The following is a 25,734-nucleotide window of genomic DNA, read 5'->3' as shown; positions in this document are numbered from 1 at the left end:
TCAAGTGTTTGTTGCCGTTGTCGACTTGCTCAGGGCAGGGGAAGTCCTCGAAGTGCGACTGCACAGCTGTGGCAAGTCGGAGTAGAGCAGCGGGTCAAGCGCGCTGGTGACTGGCAACAAGATGATGGCAGCGGCAGCGTAGACCTGCTGTGACATGCTGACACCTGCCAGCTTGACAAGTGCCAGGACAGTGACAGGTAGCCAGCAGGCGAGGTTGCTTGCCACTAGACGGAATATTCGTCTTTGCATGGCGAGCGCTCGAGCTTTGGACTGGCGACCTCCTCGTTCTGTGATGAACACATAGTGTGAGTGGTTCGCGGTGGTTTGCATGTTTTATTCTAAAAGCACATTATGATATAATTTCATGAAAATTTTCGTGCGATTTCGGTAAAACATATTTTACTTTTAGCATTGGTCAAAAGTGGAAACGTTCAGTTGGTTTGTGAACTTTGACCGAAATGTGGAAATTACCTTTGTATTGGATCTTGGTATCAGGGCAGAGGCACAACACTATCCTTTCTCCATGTTACACACAAAACAAAACCCACACACACACACACTTCTGTGACAAGCGCATGCGCAACAAACGCGTGCTTGTGTGTGCGCGCGTGCAAATCTTACCTTGTCCTGCCATCAGCTTACTCGCTTTTGTCGCTTTCTTGTAGATCATCGCGTACGCTATTATGACGTAGGCCATGGCCGCGAGGTTAAAAAGGTTCACGGCGGCGGAGAACCCTACAGCGGGGTCAGTTGGCCGGGGGAGCATGTTGGGGATACACACACTGTGGCTCCCGTAATAACCCACCCTAGAGAACCTATCACTTGGGGGGAAGTACCGGGACAGGAACCGCTCGATTGAGTCCCAGCTCCAATCTGACGAAAAAATCGATAAAAAATGTTCCGGGATGTAAAAATCGAATTGGTTTTGCTGTGTCATCCGGTCAAAGGAAAAGGTGAGGGTGACTCAGCAACATTTCTTTCTTAAAAAAGTATTTTTTTTCTTGTCATTAAATTATTTCAAACCCTATTTCATAAATTAAGTTAAATTCCCCCAGAATATCGCCCCCCGCTTCTATCGGACCCTATGCCCATGTTATTATCGCATGCGGTTAATTGCGAGCGTTGGTCTGTGACGTCACAATTCAAATAAGTTGTTTAAAGTGTTCTCAACTTACCTCTAGGTGGCATAACAGAGTCGTTGGCCAAAACGTGAAATCTCTGGATTGTTTGAACGAGCGATTGTTTCGTCACAATGTCGGAAGAATAGAAGGGAGAGAAATACCACACAGACCCGGAAAAATAGTCGGAAAACCTGAAGATAAAAATTCATTTGAAAGCTCAGTTTGCTTTTGGAAAAGAAAATTTAATTTGTTCCACTCATTTAAACTAGAGTAAAAAAGCATAAAACATATTAAACAACTTTGAAACATTTAATAATGATCTTCAAAAATATATATTAGAAATCAAAATAATATTACGCGGGATTTGGATTTCTTCAGCAACGATGTGAAACATTTACTCTTAAACACCAAACAATCAAATTATTGTATTATCCAAAAACTCTTTAGCGCCACAACTACGTTACGCCACAGCTCTACTTACATGTGCAACCTTGGGGGTAGCATTGTTGTGATGGAGAAAGCCCACCCGATGGCGCAGCAGAGCGCAGTCCGTTTAAATGTGAATCGTTTGAAGGGGAGATATACTGAGTGGAGTCTGTTTAAATGTGAATTGTTTGAAGGGGAGATATACTGAGTGGAGTCTGTTTAAATGTGAATCGTTTGAAGGGGAGATATACTGAGTGGAGTCTGTTTAAATGTGAATTGTTTGAAGGGGAGATATACTGAGTGGAGTCTGTTTAAATGTGAATTGTTTGAAGGGGAGATATACTGAGTGGAGTCTGTTTTAATGTGAATTGTTTGAAGGGGAGATATACTGAGTGGAGTCCGTTTTAATGTGAATCGTTTGAAGGGGAGATATACTGAGTGGAGTCTGTTTTAATGTGAATCGTTTGAAGGGGAGATATACTGAGTGGAGTCTGTTTAAATGTGAATTGTTTGAAGGGGAGATATACTGAGTGGAGTCTGTTTAAATGTGAATCGTTTGAAGGGGAGATATACTGAGTGGAGTCTGTTTAAATGTGAATTGTTTGAAGGGGAGATATACTGAGTGGAGTCTGTTTAAATGTGAATTGTTTGAAGGGGAGATATACTGAGTGGAGTCTGTTTAAATGTGAATTGTTTGAAGGGGAGATATACTGAGTGGAGTCTGTTTAAATGTGAATTGTTTGAAGGGGAGATATACTGAGTGGAGTCTGTTTAAATGTGAATTGTTTGAAGGGAAGATATACTGAGTGGAGTCTGTTTAAATGTGAATCGTTTGAAAGGGAGATATACTGAGTGGAGTCTGTTTAAATGTGAATTGTTTGAAGAAAAGATATACTGAGTGGAGTCTGTTTAAATGTGAATTGTTTGAAGGGGAGATATACTGAGTGGAGTCTGTTTAAATGTGAATTGTTTGAAGGGGAGATATACTGAGTGGAGTCTGTTCAAATGTGAATCGTTTGAAAGGGAGATATACTGAGTGGAGTCTGTTTAAATGTGAATTGTTTGAAGAGAAGATATACTGAGTGGAGTCTGTTTAAATGTGAATTGTTTGAAGGGGAGATATACTGAGTGGAGTCTGTTTAAATGTGAATTGTTTGAAGGGAAGATATACTGAGTGGAGTCTGTTTAAATGTGAATCGTTTGAAAGGGAGATATACTGAGTGGAGTCTGTTTAAATGTGAATTGTTTGAAGAGAAGATATACTGAGTGGAGTCTGTTTAAATGTGAATTGTTTGAAGGGGAGATATACTGAGTGGAGTCTGTTTAAATGTGAATTGTTTGAAGGGGAGATATACTGAGTGGAGTCTGTTCAAATGTGAATCGTTTGAAAGGGAGATATACTGAGTGGAGTCTGTTTAAATGTGAATTGTTTGAAGGGGAGATATACTGAGTGGAGTCTGTTTAAATGTGAATTGTTTGAAGGGGAGATATACTGAGTGGAGTCTGTTTAAATGTGAATTGTTTGAAGGGAAGATATACTGAGTGGAGTCTGTTCAAATGTGAATTGTTTGAAGGGGAGATATACTGAGTGGAGTCTGTTTAAATGTGAATTGTTTGAAGAGAAGATATACTGAGTGGAGTCTGTTTAAATGTGATATGTTTGAAGAGAAGATATACTGAGTGGAGTCTGTTTAAATGTGAATTGTTTGAAGGGGAGATATACTGAGTGGAGTCTGTTTAAATGTGAATTGTTTGAAGGGGAGATATACTGAGTGGAGTCTGTTCAAATGTGAATTGTTTGAAGGGGAGATATACTGAGTGGAGTCTGTTTAAATGTGAATTGTTTGAAGGGGAGATATACTGAGTAGAGTCTGTTCAAATGTGAATTGTTTGAAGGGGAGATATACTGAGTGGAGTCTGTTTAAATGTGAATTGTTTGAAGAGAAGATATACTGAGTGGAGTCTGTTTAAATGTGAATTGTTTGAAGAGAAGATATACTGAGTGGAGTCTGTTTAAATGTGAATTGTTTGAAGGGGAGATATACTGAGTGGAGTCTGTTTAAATGTGAATTGTTTGAAGGGGAGATATACTGAGTGGAGTCTGTTCAAATGTGAATTGTTTGAAGGGGAGATATACTGAGTGGAGTCTGTTTAAATGTGAATTGTTTGAAGGGGAGATATACTGAGTGGAGTCTGTTCAAATGTGAATTGTTTGAAGGGGAGATATACTGAGTGGAGTCTGTTCAAATGTGAATTGTTTGAAGGGGAGATATACTGAGTGGAGTCTGTTTAAATGTGAATTGTTTGAAGGGGAGATATACTGAGTGGAGTCTGTTCAAATGTGAATTGTTTGAAGGGGAGATATACTGAGTGGAGTCTGTTCAAATGTGAATTGTTTGAAGGGGAGATATACTGAGTGGAGTCTGTTCAAATGTGAATTGTTTGAAGGGAAGATATACTGAGTGGAGTCTGTTTAAATGTGAATTGTTTGAAGGGGAGATATACTGAGTGGAGTCTGTTCAAATGTGAATTGTTTGAAGGGGAGATATACTGAGTGGAGTCTGTTTAAATGTGAATTGTTTGAAGGGGAGATATACTGAGTGGAGTCTGTTCAAATGTGAATTGTTTGAAGGGGAGATATACTGAGTGGAGTCTGTTTAAATGTGAATTGTTTGAAGAGAAGATATACTGAGTGGAGTCTGTTTAAATGTGAATTGTTTGAAGGGGAGATATACTGAGTGGAGTCTGTTCAAATGTGAATTGTTTGAAGGGGAGATATACTGAGTGGAGTCTGTTCAAATGTGAATTGTTTGAAGGGGAGATATACTGAGTGGAGTCTGTTCAAATGTGAATTGTTTGAAGGGGAGATATACTGAGTGGAGTCTGTTCAAATGTGAATTGTTTGAAGGGGAGATATACTGAGTGGAGTCTGTTCAAATGTGAATTGTTTGAAGGGAAGATATACTGAGTGGAGTCTGTTTAAATGTGAATTGTTTGAAGGGGAGATATACTGAGTGGAGTCTGTTCAAATGTGAATTGTTTGAAGGGGAGATATACTGAGTGGAGTCTGTTCAAATGTGAATTGTTTGAAGGGGAGATATACTGAGTGGAGTCTGTTTAAATGTGAATTGTTTGAAGAGAAGATATACTGAGTGGAGTCTGTTTAAATGTGAATTGTTTGAAGGGGAGATATACTGAGTGGAGTCTGTTCAAATGTGAATTGTTTGAAGGGGAGATATACTGAGTGGAGTCTGTTTAAATGTGAATTGTTTGAAGAGAAGATATACTGAGTGGAGTCTGTTCAAATGTGAATTGTTTGAAGGGGAGATATACTGAGTGGAGTCTGTTTAAATGTGAATTGTTTGAAGGGGAGATATACTGAGTGGAGTCTGTTTAAATGTGAATTGTTTATAGGGGAGATATACTGAGTGGAGTCTGTTTAAATGTGAATCGTTTGAAGGGGAGATATACTGAGTGGAGTCTGTTTTAATGTGAATTGTTTGAAGGGGAGATATACTGAGTGGAGTCTGTTTAAATGTGAATTGTTTGAAGGGGAGATATACTGAGTGGAGTCTGTTTAAATGTGAATTGTTTGAAGAGAAGATATACTGAGTGGAGTCTGTTTAAATGTGAATCGTTTGAAGGGGAGATATATAGAGTGGAGTCTGTTTAAATGTGAATCGTTTGAAGGGGAGATATATAGAGTGGAGTCTGTTTAAATGTGAATCGTTTGAAGGGGAGATATACTGAGTGGAGTCTGTTTAAATGTGAATCGTTTGAAGGGGAGATATACTGAGTGGAGTCTGTTTAAATGTGAATTGTTTGAAGAGAAGATATACTGAGTGGAGTCTGTTTAAATGTGAATTGTTTGAAGGGAAGATATACTGAGTGGAGTCTGTTTAAATATGAATTGTTTGAAGGGGAGATATACTGAGTGGAGTCTGTTTAAATGTGAATTGTTTGAAGAGAAGATATACTGAGTGGAGTCTGTTTAAATGTGAATTGTTTGAAGGGGAGATATACTGAGTGGAGTCTGTTTAAATGTGAATTGTTTGAAGGGAAGATATACTGAGTGGAGTCTGTTAGTTGTAAACATTCACTCACAAGTTTATTTCAAGCAGCTTTTCACTGTGAGTTTACTTTTTATTGCTACTATCGACTTTTACCGGTTGTCCTTCTCAATGCATCCGGTTGACTAAGAACATGTGCCGTTATATTTGATCAGTACACCTTTTGAAAGTGAGATTAACGAAAAACGTGATGAATATTTAACTTTGAAACACGCTTTAATTAGGGTTTAGCATTTTCAGATTTAAATAACCTTAGAGGAAAAATTTTAAGAAGGTGTCTTTGGAAAGCCGTAGGAAACGGTATTATGTTTCTTAGTAAGAACTTACAGGAATAATTAATGGATATTAGTTTGTTTAAAAATTAAAAAACATTCTTTACCTTACTGACGTCATAATAGTTAGAATAACAACCGACGTTTCCGTGGCAACCGAATTAAGGTAGCCGAGATTTCGGCAGGTGTCCGACGTCCGCCATGTTTTGTCCATCTGACAATAAATGCCGGAGAACTTAACCGAGTGGACAGCCACCGTGAGAAGGTAAATCCCCGTGAGTAGATCAGCAACCGCTAGATTTAGAATGAGGAGGTGGTTGCTAGTAGCAACGCTGTTGACGTGCCGGTTCTGTGACGCTTGCCAGAGTAGCCACAGCTGTCGGGTTGCCACTGACGAGTTGCCTAATTATAAGCCAGTTCAAGTACAATTACGAGGTCAATTGCTGTTGCGATTGAACACAAGAATGTTTTTTCAATTATTTCTTTTTACTTCTTATTAATTAAATCCCAGTGCCATTTACTTTATTATATCAGCTCATATTTCTTATATTTGCCCAACATACTTACATAAGTTCATGATATTATATATAATCATACAATTTGTATGACGTTATAACACTGACGTGACGTCATCATTGTAACCCACCAATAAGCGCGAGGAAGGCCATGATCCAGATCATGACGCGGAAGAACGGGAGCGCGATCATCTCACGAGCTGACGCGAAAATCGTCGCCATCGCTTCTTTGGGACACTCGTCGCTTATGTCGTCACAATCGACCTTGCCGTCGTGCATCGATGATCGCGGAACGAACAATGGCACGCCGCCCTCACAATAGAAGTACTGGAACAACGTAACAATCGATTCGAATGGATTTTATTCGGTCGTGTTTAGAGGTTGTGACGCGGAACCAAAATTGAACACCTTTAATGTGAAGATTATGGTTATAAGGTTAGAAATGATTACTAAAAACCCAGCTGTTCAGCATTGCTTCCTTCCATATAAAAAAAGGCTTAATTAAATTAATTATGTACTAGTCAGTTGGCCTTAGTTGAATAATTAACTTTCCAAAGCCGAAATAGCTTCCTGGGAAAGTTTAAATTATTGTTGTTCTGAACGAGCAACGATAATTACAACAGTTATCGTACACTTGCTGCGATATTATCGGTCAACAACAATTATAGTTAAGTGTTTATGCTTGTTTAGTTTTGATGTTTTTTTAAACAAAGAAAAAGCATCAAAAAATCAACCTCAGAACAGTTCAGCTCGTCACTTCTGTCCAAACAATCCAACGTTCCGTCACACACCTGTCTGACGTCAACACTGGTGATGTCATCACCTACGTAATGAAACAAAAAATTAAATATTCTTGGGAAATAAACGAAACAGCGAACACATTGGTACAATGTATTATAAAATTGTCTGTCAAGCACAAATACAAAATGTAAATAAACTGCTCAAAAGGTTGTGAATAAATTTATTTTGTTGCAAACAAATGAATTGTTAAGAAAATAAATATATTTTAAATTAGGACCACAAACATCAATCTGTGTTGTTTCGTTTAACTACAATCCAAGTTGCGGCTTAAACCAGCATTTTATCAGTTCAACATTCCAGCTGGTGACACAAAATGGCGTCCAAACCGACCTGCATCGCAGTTGAATCGGTGTGGACAGAATGCTTCGTCCTCCCCCTCGTTGCAATCCTCCCTACCATCGCAGACCGCTCCCCCCAACAATCCGATCCCTTCTGACGTCATACCCTCCTTTAAACCTGCGAGTGACGTCATCATTAGGAGGCTGCATTATTGCAGTAGGTTACACCTTAAACTAAAGTAAATATTAAAACCTTGACAACTTTAAATACACATGGCCACAAAATAAACTAAGTCGTCGAGTTTAGTCGCCTAGTTAGTCAACATATAGTAAAAAGTACTAATTATGACTTTGGGTTTAAAAATTATTCATATTTAAGTACTGACATCACACCCCAGTAGGGTGATGACGTCATACCGATTACATGATGACGTCACGTGCTTGCTTAGTGCAAGACTATATTCCTTAAGGCTCCTGGTATATCGCTGATATGGATTATGAAATATTCCAGTCACACCTCCTATGACGTCATACAGTATTGCTTGATAACGTCATGTTGTGCGATATTATGACGTCACACACCTGACGAGCAGTGGAAGCGCTTCTCCCCTCTCCACGACGAGTCTTTGGCGAGGTGACGGCAATATCCAGCTGTTACGTCACACACAACCTCACACTCATCGAACAAGTCTGAACACTCGGGTCTGCGTCGGACGCACAAAAGTCACACCTCAGCTTCAACACTTAACCTTCTTGTCGCGTTGTGGTTTAGCACCCAAGTATAAAGTGGTTGAAAGTACGGTTTACCTTAAACTGGGACGCGTGAACCACTTGGGGGACGTAAACTAGTTTTGGGGTTTACGGTCTAATAGAAACCTTAGTGTATAACTTAAAATAGAAACTTTAGACTCAATTTAAGTTTTATATTTGCACACAAGTTCCACCGGAAACAACAGGTTGCCTCAGTCTAATTGTTTCATGTCTGTAGATTTAAATAATCCTTATAAATATAAAAACTAGATTTTGCTGATGAGCTTTCGGACCATAGTAAAGAATTTCCTTAAAGAATGTAACAGCTGACCTGAGGTCACATTTGTTGGCGACCTTTGGCCTCAACACGTCAGTTCCGCTTCCGGTCGGGCAGGAAATGACGTGGTCGTCGACCCTATGACCTTTGACACAGTAATCCTCGTCTGCGTGTTGATACGTGGCGTCCTGTGAGTGGTTGACGCAATCCACGTGACCATCGCAAACTCGACTGAAGGGAATCCACAAGGTGTCGCTGCAGCTTATAGTTCCTGAAACATCGTTTTTTTGTGTTGAGTGAGAAATAATATGTCTCGCAAAAAAGATAAATATTGAAAACATATATTTAGTGTTTCTCAGACCACTGGATTACAATGTAAAAAAATGCTTTAAAATAAAAGCATAAAGGATTTTGGTTTAAAAGCTATTTTGGATCAATAAAACTAGGCATATTTTGTTTTAAAAGCTTCTTCAAAAACAAATAAAGTATTTTAAGCCAAATTATTGATGTGAATTCATTAAAAACGCATCTTAGTCCGGACCCAGAGTGAATTATTGTGTTTGCAAATCTTTTAATTTATTATAAACCAAGTATTTTGTTTTAACCGTCTTTGTGTTTTTCTGCGACCGCAGGCAATTGTCTGACTTAATATTCGTAAGTTAAATCCCTGGAAAGAAACTTACTTACCTCGCGAACAGTTGGTTGTTACGTCATGAGGATCGCATATGACGTCACAGATGGGAAGTCGTTTCGTTTCGTCACAAAGGCATTCGTCGGACAGGTCGGGGCAGTCTATTATGTCGTCACAAACCTGGTGAATTGAAATTGTGATGGAACCATCCAAGCACCGGAAACACCTGGGGAGTATTTAGGGGATTACCCGGAAGTATTTATTTACTACGATTTTACAAAAAAAAAAACAAGAATACAAAAGAATGCAGAAAATAAGGAATTAAGTTGGAAGCAGTGAAAAACATGAGATAGTTTTTGTAATACAAAAAAAAAATAATTTCATTGGGGACTAAAAAATGCAATGTTATAACCCCAAAAAGTTTCAAACAAAAATATATTTTTTACAAAATAGCGTCACGCTTCACGCTTTACTCAACAATACCAAACTTAATTCTACCTCCACTTGCCGTCCCTCATGCATAAGTCACTGCTGTCTACGCAATCGATGACGTCATCATTCACCATGAGCTGGGGAATGACGCAATCACCGGAAGTCTTGGAAGCGTTGAGGTGACATTTGAAGCCGAATCCCGATATTCTTTCGTCACTGTCACCGTCACAATGGGACACTCCGTCACACAGGTTGTGACGTAACAAACACTTGGTCGGTGGTTTGTCTTAAAACAATGGAGGACAATTAGAACATTGTGGAATGATTATATAACCAATAAAAACCATTGGGAGCAGATAGAAATATTCAAGATAAAACATGGCTGCGCAGTTAAATAACGAAATGAAACATTTGGTGAGGAAATGCAATTTTATCCCGAGTTTCCCAATCGTGGTTCTCGGACCCCTGGGACCACTTGTGTAATAATTTAATAGAAATCGTGGTTGCCATTGTGACGACAGCGATCTACCTTGTGACGTATTGTGACGTATTTTACTGACACGTGACCCGTGGTTGGTTGGAAGCGGCAAAACACCTTAAATATCTTCCTTAATAAAATCAACAAAACTTAAAAAACAATTTCTCACCAATCCCGAAAATCTCGAGCGCAGATCGATCCATCCTCGCCCCTGGCATGACGTCATCATCGAAGAACCTCTCCTCGTTCCTGGTGACGTCACTGCGTCTGGGGGGGCAAGGCAGGGAGTCTGCGCATGCGCACTCGTCGCTCCCGTCGGCGCAGTCGGCCTTCCCGTCGCACCTCTCGCTCGCCATGACGCAGGTCTTGACGTCACGAGTGATGACGTCACTTCGCAGCTGTCGTGTTGCGTCATCACATGCGAAGGTTCGGTTGCAGCCGAGGATTTGTTCGTCGGTGCAATCCAACACATAGAAGGTTCTGGAAAGATTTGTTGGAAAAGCGCTAAGATGAAACTGAAAAGTTAAAAAATACAACAAAATAATTTAAAAAAATTTTAGAAAGGTAAAAAAATAAGTTTAATTTTATAAAGTGTTGTTTCCAGGCATTATATTAATGATAAAATATCTCCTCTGGTAATTTCATTGTCAACCAACTTTTCGGAAACCTGTCCAAGGCGAAGGAAAAACAAAAGATGAAATGAGCGCAATATTTATCAGAAGAGAGGTTTTTGCTTAATATAAAAATTTGGATCCAACATTAGTTTTTCTAACTTAAGAAACTTTCTTTTCATGAAAGGTGATTTATTGCCCGTGTAAGGTAAGTCAAGCATAAAATCGGCGGAGTCGCATATAATTCGCGTTAGCTTTCGATGCGGAGGGGAAACCGACGATTAACGCGCGCGTTATCGATCGAAAACGAAGCGGCACATCGCGCTTACTTCCTGCCAAATGTTTAGGACGTCCCTGATTTGGCGAGCACCGAAAACTAGCAGTGGATTTAACAGCATTTTAGTTTTCAAACAGGGCGTTGTCTGGTTTGCTCTGGTTATTACATCTGAAATCTATTTAACTAATTTTTGTAAAAATATTTTAAGACTTCACTTTCATCACGTTTTGTCGAATGACTTGTTTACAAAAATCCTTGATCATGTAAAAAAAGCATGAGAGCCGAAGCTTTGGCTTTACCGAATTCAATTTTCTCAACCGTGAAATAATTAAGTCTTCCATAAATAAATAAATAAGAAATGACGTCACTCAATTAAAACTTGGTGTTGAAATTGTCACCTGTCGTTCGATTTTATTGCGTAACTCCCACAATCGATTTTTCCGTCGCAAATCAACTCCTTGTCGACACACGTCTTTGTTTTCACGCAATGAAACATCAGAGCCGTGTCTATGTCGTCACAATGACACTCGTCACTTCCGTCGCTGCAATCCTTTGTTCCGTCACAAAGCTGCCTTTGTTGAATGCATCTGAAACAAATTTGTGGTTTTCAACAACAACTTTCTATTATTTAATCTTCTGCGGCAGGGAAAAGAAGAGAATAAAAGAAAAACAGAAAAAAAAGTTGGCCAACTTTTTTATGATTACAATTGTTTGGTATTTTTAGTAAAAAATTATTAAAAAATCTTTAAAATTAAAACTATCCCCCAACCTTTTGTCTCGGCAGAAAGCTGTGTTCGGACAATCACATTCGTCGCTAGATGTCGCATCACGACAATCGTTTATTCCGTCACAAAGCGACGATTTCTTGATCGTTTTACCATTATGACGACATAAATGCCAGTCGCATACCTCGTCATCACCTTCCGCGCAATGTATTATGTCGTCACAGATGTTGGACGGTGGAACGCATTTCAATCCCCTATTGTGACGATAAAATAATGCGTCTGAATATGACGTCACAGTCTAGACATCCTTATTATTTTATTCCGATAACTAAATGCATTGTTAACCAAACTGTATCGCGAAACAAATGATAAGTACCGATACCACCCTAGTATCGGACGAGTACCGATACCACCCTAGTATCGGACAAGTACCGATACCACCCTAGTATCGGACGAGTACCGATACCACCCTAGTATCGGACGAGTACCGATACCACCCTAGTATCGGACGAGTACCGATACCATCCTAGTATCGGACGAGTACCGATACCACCCTAGTATCGGACAAGTACCGATACCACCCTAGTATCGGACAAGTACCGATACCACCCTAGTATCGGACGAGTACCGATACCACCCTAGTATCGGACGAGTACCGATACCACCCTAGTATCGGACAAGTACCGATACCACCCAAGTATCGGACAAGTACCGATACCACCCTAGTATCGGACAAGTACCGATACCACCCTAGTATCGGACGAGTACCGATACCACCCTAGTATCGGACGAGTACCGATACCACCCTAGTATCGGACGAGTACCGATACCACCCTAGTATCGGACAAGTACCGATACCACCCTAGTATCGGACAAGTACCGATACCACCCTAGTATCGGACAAGTACCGATACCACCCTAGTATCGGACGAGTACCGATACCACCCTAGTATCGGACGAGTACCGATACCACCCTAGTATCGGACGAGTACCGATACCACCCTAGTATCGGACGAGTACCGATACCACCCTAGTATCGGACAAGTACCGATACCACCCTAGTATCGGACAAGTACCGATACCACCCTAGTATCGGACGAGTACCGATACCACCCTAGTATCGGACGAGTACCGATACCACCCTAGTATCGGACGAGTACCGATACCACCCTAGTATCGGACGAGTACCGATACCACCCTAGTATCGGACAAGTACCGATACCACCCTAGTATCGGACAAGTACCGATACCACCCTAGTATCGGACAAGTACCGATACCACCCTAGTATCGGACGAGTACCGATACCACCCTAGTATCGGACGAGTACCGATACCACCCTAGTATCGGACGAGTACCGATACCACCCTAGTATCGGACAAGTACCGATACCACCCTAGTATCGGACGAGTACCGATACCACCCTAGTATCGGACGAGTACCGATACCACCCTAGTATCGGACAAGTACCGATACCACCCTAGTATCGGACAAGTACCGATACCACCCTAGTATCGGACAAGTACCGATACCACCCTAGTATCGGACGAGTACCGATACCACCCTAGTATCGGACGAGTACCGATACCACCCTAGTATCGGACGAGTACCGATACCACCCTAGTATCGGACGAGTACCGATACCACCCTAGTATCGGACGAGTACCGATACCACCCTAGTATCGGACGAGTACCGATACCACCCTAGTATCGGACGAGTACCGATACCATCCTAGTATCGGACGAGTACCGATACCACCCTAGTATCGGACGAGTACCGATACCATCCTAGTATCGGACGAGTACCGATACCACCCTAGTATCGGACGAGTACCGATACCACCCTAGTATCGGACGAGTACCGATACCACCCTAGTATCGGACGAGTACCGATACCACCCTAGTATCGGACGAGTACCGATACCATCCTAGTATCGGACGAGTACCGATACCATCCTAGTATCGGACGAGTACCGATACCATCCTAGTATCGGACGAGTACCGATACCACCCTAGTATCGGACAAGTACCGATACCACCCTAGTATCGGACAAGTACCGATACCACCCTAGTATCGGACGAGTACCGATACCACCCTAGTATCGGACGAGTACCGATACCACCCTAGTATCGGACGAGTACCGATACCACCCTAGTATCGGACAAGTACCGATACCACCCTAGTATCGGACAAGTACCGATACCACCCTAGTATCGGACAAGTACCGATACCACCCTAGTATCGGACGAGTACCGATACCACCCTAGTATCGGACGAGTACCGATACCACCCTAGTATCGGACGAGTACCGATACCACCCTAGTATCGGACAAGTACCGATACCACCCTAGTATCGGACAAGTACCGATACCACCCTAGTATTGGACGAGTATCGATACCACCCTAGTATCGGACGAGTACCGATACCACCCTAGTATCGGACGAGTACCGATACCACCCTAGTATCGGACGAGTACCGATACCACCCTAGTATCGGACGAGTACCGATACCACCCTAGTATCGGACGAGTACCGATACCACCCTAGTATCGGACGAGTACCGATACCACCCTAGTATCGGACGAGTACCGATACCACCCTAGTATCGGACAAGTACCGATACCACCCTAGTATCGGACAAGTATCGATACCACCCTAGTATCGGACGAGTACCGATACCACCCTAGTATCGGACGAGTACCGATACCACCCTAGTATCGGACGAGTACCGATACCACCCTAGTATCGGATAAGTACAAAAACCACCCTAGTATCGGACAAGTACCGATACCACCCTAGTATCGGACAAGTACCGATACCACCCTAGTATCGGATAAGTACAAAAACCACCCTAGTATCGGACAAGTACCGATACCACCCTAGTATCGGACAAGTACCGATACCACCCAAGTATCGGACGAGTACCGATACCACCCTAGTATCGGACGAGTACCGATACCACCCTAGTATCGGATAAGTACCGATACCACCCAAGTATCGGACGAGTACCGATACCACCCTAGTATCGGACGAGTACCGATACCACCCTAGTATCGGACGAGTACCGATACCACCCTAGTATCGGACGAGTACCGATACCACCCTAGTATCGGACGAGTACCGATACCACCCTAGTATCGGACGAGTACCGATACCACCCTAGTATCGGACGAGTACCGATACCACCCTAGTATCGGACGAGTACCGATACCACCCTAGTATCGGATAAGTACCGATACCACCCTAGTATCGGATAAGTACAAAAACCACCCTAGTATCGGACAAGTACCGATACCACCCTAGTATCGGACGAGTACCGATACCACCCTAGTATCGGACGAGTACCGATACCACCCTAGTATCGGACAAGTACCGATACCACCCTAGTATCGGACAAGTACCGATACCACCCTAGTATCGGACGAGTACCGATACCACCCTAGTATCGGACGAGTACCGATACCACCCTAGTATCGGACGAGTACCGATACCACCCTAGTATCGGACAAGTACCGATACCACCCTAGTATCGGACAAGTACCGATACCACCCTAGTATCGGACAAGTACCGATACCACCCTAGTATCGGACAAGTACCGATACCACCCTAGTATCGGACAAGTACCGATACCACCCTAGTATCGGACAAGTACCGATACCACCCTAGTATCGGACAAGTACCGATACCACCCTAGTATCGGACGAGTACCGATACCACCCTAGTATCGGACAAGTACCGATACCACCCTAGTATCGGACAAGTACCGATACCACCCTAGTATCGGACGAGTACCGATACCACCCTAGTATCGGACAAGTACCGATACCACCCTAGTATCGGACAAGTACCGATACCACCCTAGTATCGGACAAGTACCGATACCACCCTAGTATCGGACAAGTACCGATACCACCCTAGTATCGGACGAGTACCGATACCACCCTAGTATCGGACAAGTACCGATACCACCCTAGTATCGGACGAGTACCGATACCACCCTAGTATCGGACAAGTACCGATACCACCCTAGTATCGGACGAGTACCGATACCACCCTAGTATCGGATAAGTACCGATACCAACCAAGTATCGGACAAGTACCGATACCACCCTAGTATCGGACGAGTACCGATACCACCCTAGTATCGGACAAGTACCGATACTATCGGACGAGTACCGATACCACCCAAGTATCGGACAAGTACCGATACCACCCTAGTATCGGACAAGTACCGATACCACCCTAGTATCGGACGAGTACCGATACCACCCTAGTATCGGACAAGTAGCGATACCACCCTAGTATCGGACAAGTACCGATACCACCCTAGTATCGGACGAGTACCGATGCCACCCTAGTATCGGACAAGTACCGATACCACCCTAGTATCGGACGAGTACCGATACCACCCTAGTATCGGACAAGTACCGATACCACCCTAGTATCGGACGAGTACCGATACCACCCTAGTATCGGACAAGTACCGATACCACCCTAGTATCGGACAAGTACCGATACCACCCTAGTATCGGATAAGTACCGATACCACCCTAGTATCGGACGAGTACCGATACCACCCTAGTATCGGACACGTACCGATACCACCCTAGTATCGGACGAGTACCGATACCACCCTAGTATCGGACGAGTACCGATACCACCCTAGTATCGGACACGTACCGATACCACCCTAGTATCGGACGAGTACCGATACCACCCTAGTATCGGACGAGTACCGATACCACCCTAGTATCGGACGAGTACCGATACCACCCTAGTATCGGACGAGTACCGATACCACCCTAGTATCGGACACGTACCGATACCACCCTAGTATCGGACGAGTACCGATTCCACCCTAGTATCGGACGAGTACCGATACCACCCTAGTATCGGACAAGTACCGATACCACCCTAGTATCGGACAAGTACCGATACCAACCAAGTATCGGACAAGTACCGATACCACCCTAGTATCGGACAAGTACCGATACCACCCTAGTATCGGATAAGTACCGATACCACCCTAGTATCGGACGAGTACCGATACCACCCTAGTATCGGACAAGTACCGATACCACCCTAGTATCGGATAAGTACCGATACCAACCAAGTATCGGACGAGTTCCGATACCACCCTAGTATCGGACAAGTACCGATACCAACCAAGTATCGGACAAGTACCGATACCACCCTAGTATCGGACAAGTACCGATACCACCCTAGTATCGGATAAGTACCGATACCAACCAAGTATCGGACGAGTTCCGATACCACCCTAGTATCGGACAAGTACCGATACCACCCTAGTATCGGACAAGTACCGATACCAACCAAGTATCGGACGAGTACCGATACCACCCAAGTATCGGACAAGTACCGATACCACCCTAGTATCGGACGAGTACCGATACCACCCTAGTATCGGACGAGTACCGATACCACCCTAGTATCGGACGAGTACCGATACCACCCTAGTATCGGACGAGTACCGATACCACCCAAGTGTCGGACGAGTACCGATACCACCCAAGTGTCGGACGAGTACCGATACCACCCTAGTATCGGACAAGTACCGATACCACCCTAGTATCGGACGAGTACCGATACCACCCTAGTATCGGACGAGTACCGATACCACCCAAGTGTCGGACGAGTACCGATACCACCCTAGTATCGGACGAGTACCGATACCACCCTAGTATCGGACAAGTACCGATACCACCCTAGTATCGGACGAGTACCGATACCACCCTAGTATCGGACGAGTACCGATACCACCCTAGTATCGGACAAGTACCGATACCACCCTAGTATCGGACGAGTACCGATACCACCCTAGTATCGGACAAGTACCGATACCACCCTAGTATCGGACGAGTACCGATACCACCCAAGTGTCGGACGAGTACCGATACCACCCAAGTATCGGACAAGTACCGATACCACCCAAGTGTCGGACGAGTACCGATACCACCCTAGTATCGGACGAGTACCGATGCCACCCTAGTATCGGACGAGTACCGATACCACCCTAGTATCGGACGAGTACCGATACCACCCTAGTATCGGACGAGTACCGATACCACCCTAGTATCGGACGAGTACCGATACCACCCTAGTATCGGACGAGTACCGATACCACCCTAGTATCGGACGAGTACCGATACCACCCTAGTATCGGACGAGTACCGATACCACCCTAGTATCGGACGAGTACCGATACCACCCTAGTATCGGACGAGTACCGATGCCACCCTAGTATCGGACGAGTACCGATGCCACCCTAGTATCGGACGAGTACCGATACCACCCTAGTATCGGACGAGTACCGATGCCACCCAAGTATCGGACGAGTACCGATACCAACCAAGTATCGGACGAGTACCGATACCACCCTAGTATCGGACAAGTACCGATACCAACCAAGTATCGGACGAGTACCGATACCACCCTAGTATCGGACGAGTACCGATACCACCCTAGTATCGGACAAGTACCGATACCAACCAAGTATCGGACGAGTACCGATACCACCCTAGTATCGGACGAGTACCGATACCACCCTAATATCGGACAAGTACCGATACCAACCAAGTATCGGACGAGTACCGATACCACCCTAGTATCGGACAAGTACCGATACCACCCTAGTATCGGACAAGTACCGATACCATCCTAGTATCGGACAAGTACCGATACCAACCAAGTATCGGACGAGTACCGATACCACCCTAGTATCGGACAAGTACCGATACCAACCAAGTATCGGACGAGTACCGATACCACCCTAGTATCGGACGAGTACCGATACCACCCTAGTATCGGACAAGTACCGATACCATCCTAGTATCGGACGAGTACCGATACCACCCTAGTATCGGACAAGTACCGATACCACCCTAGTATCGGACAAGTACCGATACCACCCTAGTATCGGACAAGTACCGATACCACCCTAGTATCGGACGAGTACCGATACCACCCTAGTATCGGACAAGTACCGATACCAACCAAGTATCGGACGAGTACCGATACCACCCTAGTATCGGACAAGTACCGATACCACCCTAGTATCGGACAAGTACCGATACCACCCTAGTATCGGACAAGTACCGATACCACCCTAGTATCGGACGAGTACCGATACCACCCTAGTATCGGACAAGTACCGATACCACCCTAGTATCGGACGAGTACCGATACCACCCTAGTATCGGACGAGTACCGATACCACCCTAGTATCGGACGAGTACCGATACCACCCAAGTATCGGACGAGTACCGATACCACCCTAGTATCGGACGAGTACCGATACCACCCAAGTATCGGACGAGTACCGATACCACCCAAGTATCGGACGAGTACCGATACCACCCTAGTATCGGACGAGTACCGATACCACCCAAGTATCGGACGAGTACCGATACCACCCAAGTATCGGACGAGTACCGATACCACCCAAGTATCGGACGAGTACCGATACCACCCTAGTATCGGACGAGTACCGATACCACCCTAGTATCGGACGAGTACCGATACCACCCTAGTATCGGACGAGTACCGATACCACCCAAGTATCGGACGAGTACCGATACCACCCTAGTATCGGACGAGTACCGATACCACCCAAGTATCGGACGAGTACCGATACCACCCAAGTATCGGACGAGTACCGATACCACCCTAGTATCGGACGAGTACCGATACCACCCTAGTATCGGACAAGTACCGATACCACCCTAGTATCGGACAAGTACCGATACCACCCTAGTATCGGACAAGTACCGATACCACCCTAGTATCGGACGAGTACCGATACCACCCTAGTATCGGACAAGTACCGATACCAACCAAGTATCGGACGAGTACCGATACCACCCTAGTATCGGACAAGTACCGATACCACCCTAGTATCGGACAAGTACCGATACCACCCTAGTATCGGACAAGTACCGATACCACCCTAGTATCGGACGAGTACCGATACCACCCTAGTATCGGACAAGTACCGATACCACCCTAGTATCGGACGAGTACCGATACCACCCTAGTATCGGACGAGTACCGATACCACCCTAGTATCGGACGAGTACCGATACCACCCAAGTATCGGACGAGTACCGATACCACCCTAGTATCGGACGAGTACCGATACCACCCAAGTATCGGACGAGTACCGATACCACCCAAGTATCGGACGAGTACCGATACCACCCTAGTATCGGACGAGTACCGATACCACCCAAGTATCGGACGAGTACCGATACCACCCAAGTATCGGACGAGTACCGATACCACCCAAGTATCGGACGAGTACCGATACCACCCTAGTATCGGACGAGTACCGATACCACCCTAGTATCGGACGAGTACCGATACCACCCTAGTATCGGACGAGTACCGATACCACCCAAGTATCGGACGAGTACCGATACCACCCTAGTATCGGACGAGTACCGATACCACCCAAGTATCGGACGAGTACCGATACCACCCAAGTATCGGACGAGTACCGATACCACCCTAGTATCGGACGAGTACCGATACCACCCAAGTATCGGACGAGTACCGATACCACCCTAGTATCGGACGAGTACCGATACCACCCAAGTATCGGACGAGTACCGATACCACCCAAGTATCGGACGAGTACCGATACCACCCTAGTATCGGACGAGTACCGATACCACCCTAGTATCGGACGAGTACCGATACCACCCTAGTATCGGACGAGTACCGATACCACCCAAGTATCGGACGAGTACCGATACCACCCTAGTATCGGACGAGTACCGATACCACCCAAGTATCGGACGAGTACCGATACCACCCAAGTATCGGACGAGTACCGATACCACCCTAGTATCGGACGAGTACCGATACCACCCTAGTATCGGACGAGTACCGATACCACCCAAGTATCGGACGAGTACCGATACCACCCAAGTATCGGACGAGTACCGATACCACCCTAGTATCGGACGAGTACCGATACCACCCAAGTATCGGACGAGTACCGATACCACCCTAGTATCGGACGAGTACCGATACCACCCTAGTATCGGACGAGTACCGATACCACCCTAGTATCGGACGAGTACCGATACCACCCAAGTATCGGACGAGTACCGATACCACCCAAGTATCGGACGAGTACCGATACCACCCAAGTATCGGACGAGTACCGATACCACCCAAGTATCGGACGAGTACCGATACCACCCTAGTATCGGACGAGTACCGATACCACCCAAGTATCGGACGAGTACCGATACCACCCTAGTATCGGACGAGTACCGATACCACCCTAGTATCGGACGAGTACCGATACCACCCTAGTATCGGACGAGTACCGATACCACCCTAGTATCGGACGAGTACCGATACCACCCAAGTATCGGACGAGTACCGATACCACCCTAGTATCGGACGAGTACCGATACCACTTGGCATCGAGTATTGGTTCCGATCCGATATTATCGGGCATTCCCAGCATATTAATTGAAATTCATTCTAACTTTAGACAATCAGCTTAATCTTCGCGCTAAAAACATCAATAAACTCACCAATTGTTGATCGATCGGTTGCACGTCATCGAACCATTGCAATCGCACTCGTCCCAACCGTCCACGCAATCAACTACGTCGTCACACAATGACGTCACCGGTATGCACGTGACGTCACTCGACGGAACGCTGGCGTTCTGTGGAAAAAATGACTTTTGCTGTAAATTAAAAGAAAATCCACCATTTTTTATTGGCGGTTACAAAGATGTGACGTCATTGGAATTTTATATTACGTCATTAGAATATTAGTGCAAAAGTTTTAAACATGATCTTTGACACTTACACCTTCGGTAGGTGTGTTATAGTTGTAAGCGTAGTCGCCATAATAACCGTCATTGGAACGAGAATCGGTGTCGGTGTTATAGTTGTTCGCATCGTATCCCTGTTGGTTGTAGGTGTTATAGTCATCACTTTGTTCGGGGGTCAAACATTTGACCTTGCCAGTTGGACACGAGGTTTCTAAACGGCATTGACAAGACGTTATCCTGTGGTTTATTGCTAAGTAGTAAGTATATTTAATATGACGTCACAATTCACATTCTTCCATTTTCTTTGTCAAATCAATTAATTTTCTTTCATATATATTTATATTTGCGGTAGAATGTTTTATAATGTTTCACCTTTGCCTTAGCCATTGTATAAATATAACATATTAAAGTTATATGGCAGTAATATTGTGCGAAAGTTTTGAAAAAGTTTTTTAACTTTTTAACATAAATGATGTTGAAATTGTAGAAGTGTTTATTTAAAAACGTTCCACCTATACACCCGTGAGCATACATATCAAATCCACCTGGTTTCAAACTACGCTTTACTGCAAATTTAAGTATAAGCATAAATAAACAAAATATCTAACAAAACAAAACTGCATTGTTATCCTCATCGCGGCACAAAGCAAATTTTACTAAACCAAAGTAAACAACACAACAAAAATATGTTAAAAAACCCTTACCTGCAGAATGTACTTTAGTAACCCACAAGATTATGGTGAGTAATAGATAGAAGATTCGAAGCTCAACCAACAACATGTTGGAACATGTGAGCAACAACTTCAACCACATTCACCACTCAACCTCACTCCAACTAATTTGACCGAATTATTCCAAGAATCCAGTCGCCTCATTCATTCACATCCTGGCCACCCAGGCACTGGCGGAAACATCTGAGCCGCGCGCGACGTTTGGTGGCACGATTTACCTTATTGTGACGTCACTGTTCAAAAGTGTAATAACCACGCAAAGCGCGATCTTATTTTCAGCCCCAACAATTACCCACCACTAACCCCAAACAGGGTCGCCTAAAAATATTGCCAAAACAGCCGCACATCCGAACATCAACACCAAAACGGCCGATGCCATAACCATATCCCCCGATCGTACCCATACCCTCTCCCTACAGTTCCAGGCGTTGTTTTGTCCATTTAGACATTATTTCGATAAACGTCCCTCATTGAGCTGGTATGTCTTATCCATTTTGCAACTGGTTAGCTTAATATGGTCAGATAGCACGGTGGTCAGTCTCCCCTATTGATATACACGTCCTAAATGTGCACTTTCGTATTGTGCTAAAAGCAAAAATTTCCATTCGGACTAAACCAGTGTTTCTCCAATGGATGCCGACTGAAGAACTTTACATTTTATTGAGGATGATTTCGACGAGCAAGATTTTGCTAATACCCATGAAGTCAAGATAATTGTAAAGAAATACAAAGAAGTGGCTCATATTTTAAATTTTAACTTTCATGCCAATGTCTTATGTTTCGTTTGCTTACAAACCTTCAGTAGGAGAATTGAGTCGCCAAATCTTCGCTCTTATGCTTACGTTTATTTTTGGGTCACTCCTGAAGCGATGTGGAATTGTGACAAGGTCATTCGGTTCGAACAGGCTGGCTGGTCGTGACGTCATAACGTCCGCCTATGTATTTTTCAAACTGTCAGCATTTTGCTTATCGTGTTTCGAATTGAAACTTGTCCAAAATTTCCTGTTTTTTGTTTCGTGTTTAAGCCGCGTGGTTACGAAATTTAATTTCCGCCATCTGGAATGTGTTATTTCTTGTTGAAATAATAATATTTGTTTGTTAATATCGGGATCTAAGCCTGCTTCGAAATTTCTAGTTGTTGATCTTTTTTATATCGTAAGATTCAAGCAAAACCACAAAGGTTGTAAAAAAGATCCAAAACAACTTTATTTAACAAAAGCAGAATTCTATATAGTTTGAGGCATGCGGATTGATTGTAAGTCTCATTAAACTAATTTGCCTCGGCAATCAACCTCGGTATTGCTTCAATAAGTTTTGCTGTTGTCTGATTACAATTCCACACAGTTTGTGTTGGCTATTATGGGCAAACTGGCTAATGCCGGCAAGCACAACCACTCACTGTATTGACTAGACAAGACTGGATATATATTGATATAAGTTTCGCTTATACAAGTTGAAAGTTTGCATGAAAAAGAGAAGGCGACACGAGAAAGCGGAAATGATTTATAACCCAAGCCTTTTTGGCAGCCGGGAACTTTAACAATAACGCGTTCACACTGGTGAAATACTTTTATCTATAACGAAAATATGTGTCACGATATAACATTATTCATATGTGAAACAGCCGAATGCTTTGTTCTCAGTGTGACAGCGAGTGTTTGGTAAAAGGCGTGAAAACGGACAAATCATAAAATATTTGATAAATACACAATACAATAAATTCCAAATTATCCACTAATTATTACTTATAACGCTACAGACACTCCAGCACAAAAGGAATTGCCGTCGTGAATGTAACACGGCGGCTGCTTTTCGCAATATACCCGAAAGGTTGCTATTTTTTTAACACAATTGACGTTTGTTAGAAAGTGCTTCATACGATTTGAGCGAAATGAACATGAACAAGGCAATGAGTCACGAGTTGTAGCTTTTAGCAACACGTTCAACAACAAGATGTTTTCTTCTGTCGATAAGTCAACGAACGACAGGCGTTTTGTTGTTGTCCTTGTCTCGTTCAGTCCTTTCGTCATAAATGATGAAAAAAAACGTGAAACTGTGAAAACAAAATAAAGGAGAGGCAGTTATTTGTTCGGAATTAAATTCTATTGATTTTTAACATTGAGCAACATTTCCTTATAAATTTGCATTTTTTTTAGTTTGCACAATTCGTTCAATGTAAATTTTAAACTAACGACGCACCACAAGAAAATACGCTTTGAAGTTGTTGCTTATTCACTATTGCTTTCAACAAAAGGCAGGAAATGGGGTGTTCCTAAAGTTGTGATTTGAAAGCTAATGTTTCACGTGTGGATAAATCATTATGCTTTTTGATACGAGGTATTTAAACTCGTGTGTAAACGCGGCGCGGCTGGGTGATGAGAGAAAAACAGACAAAAACCCAAAACGTACCAAATGTTTAAAAGAATTCGGAAATTTAACACGAAATTATTTCGTGCACAACAAAATTAAGTCGTGATTCACAAGTTTAACGCGTTGATTTCAAACTATTGAGCTCCAAGCACAAAAATTAAGCTCTTTTAACATTTATCAAAAGATCGTGCGATCGACGTTTAAGCTTAGACTTCATAGATATAGACTATACATAATTTGCGAAATGCGATACATAATGGTTTAATAAAAAGTCGCATTAAAACAATTTACAGACCTTTCATTCGATATTTTTACTTATTATATATATAATATATTTTTTATTTTAAAAGTATAATAGATTTTTCACCTGATAAACTAGGCAGAATCGCAGTTATAGTGAAATCCATTTGCAATTGCGTTTTCCATGATTCCAAACGGTGGTGATGTCTTATCGGCAACGCTTGTTGGTATTTAGTATTTCGAAATCCAAGCAAATGCTTTGCTGACGATATGGAGCGTCTTTCGACGTATACTTCGACGAGATCAATTCTTCTAACAGCTAGCTTCTTGTAGGTTCCAAACATGGCAGCTTTCAGGCGGTCGTTTGTAGGTAGTCCGTACAGATTAAGGTACATCTTCTTTTTGAGCTTTGTTCGACGACTTTTCTTGGCCATAAGAAATAGAGTTCTTTTTTTTTCCTCACTCGCGTGTCAACAATTTGAGGCATGCGGATTGATTGTAAGTCTCATTAAACTAATTTGCCTCGGCAATCAACCTCGCTATTGCTTCAATAAGTTTTGCTGTTGTCTGATTACAATTCCACACAGTTTGTGTTGGCTATTATGGGCAAACTGGCTAATGCCGGCAAGCACAACCACTCACTGTATTGACTAGACAAGACTGGATATATATTGATATAAGTTTCGCTTATACAAGTTGAAAGTTTGCATGAAAAATAGAAGGCGACACGAGAAAGCGGAAATGATTTATAACCCAAGCCTTTTTGGCAGCCGGGAACTTTAACAATAACGCGTTCACACAGGTGAAATACTTTTATCTATAACGAAAATATGTGTCACGATATAACATTATTCATATGTGAAACAGCCGAATGCTTTGTTCTCAGTGTGACAGCGAGTGTTTGGTAAAAGG

At 43.4% G+C, this 25,734-nt stretch overlaps 1 protein-coding gene across 1 annotated transcript; it reads right to left on the bottom strand.

The window, feature by feature from the left end:
* On the bottom strand, positions 1-25,256 carry LOC146137174 (uncharacterized). The gene is made up of 18 exons (XM_083393741.1): positions 25,116-25,256; positions 23,009-23,147; positions 21,517-21,692; positions 21,234-21,370; positions 11,338-11,511; positions 10,221-10,531; positions 9,640-9,859; positions 9,198-9,367; positions 8,565-8,781; positions 8,066-8,187; positions 7,536-7,661; positions 7,139-7,227; positions 6,536-6,731; positions 5,997-6,291; positions 1,603-1,716; positions 1,176-1,312; positions 622-873; positions 1-287 (listed from the first exon to the last, which is right to left on the bottom strand). Exons 1-18 carry the CDS (start codon positions 25,254-25,256, stop codon positions 1-3), a joined length of 3,303 nt encoding a protein of 1,100 aa, XP_083249867.1.
* Positions 25,257-25,734: the final 478 nt, after the last annotated feature.

The sequence above is a fragment of the Ascidiella aspersa genome, chromosome 7, assembly GCF_963924565.1.
Source record: "Ascidiella aspersa chromosome 7, kaAscAspe10.2, whole genome shotgun sequence".
Taxonomy (NCBI): Eukaryota; Metazoa; Chordata; class Ascidiacea; order Phlebobranchia; family Ascidiidae; genus Ascidiella; species Ascidiella aspersa.
The sequence above is the reverse complement of the archived record's forward strand: the minus strand, read 5'-3'. Positions and strand labels throughout refer to the sequence as shown.

Bases quoted from the DNA above. Each gene is read 5' to 3' on its own strand.
- LOC146137174 (XM_083393741.1), bottom strand. From the start codon at position 25,256: ATGGCCAAGAAAAGTCGTCGAACAAAGCTCAAAAAGAAGATGTACCTT. The intron at 8,782-9,197 runs GTAAGTAAGTTT...ACGATGTTTCAG, and splicing joins AACAACCAACTGTTCGCGAG to GAACTATAAGCTGCAGCGAC. The intron at 1,313-1,602 runs GTAAGTAGAGCT...TTTTATCTTCAG, and splicing joins CTACCCCCAAGGTTGCACAT to GTTTTCCGACTATTTTTCCG.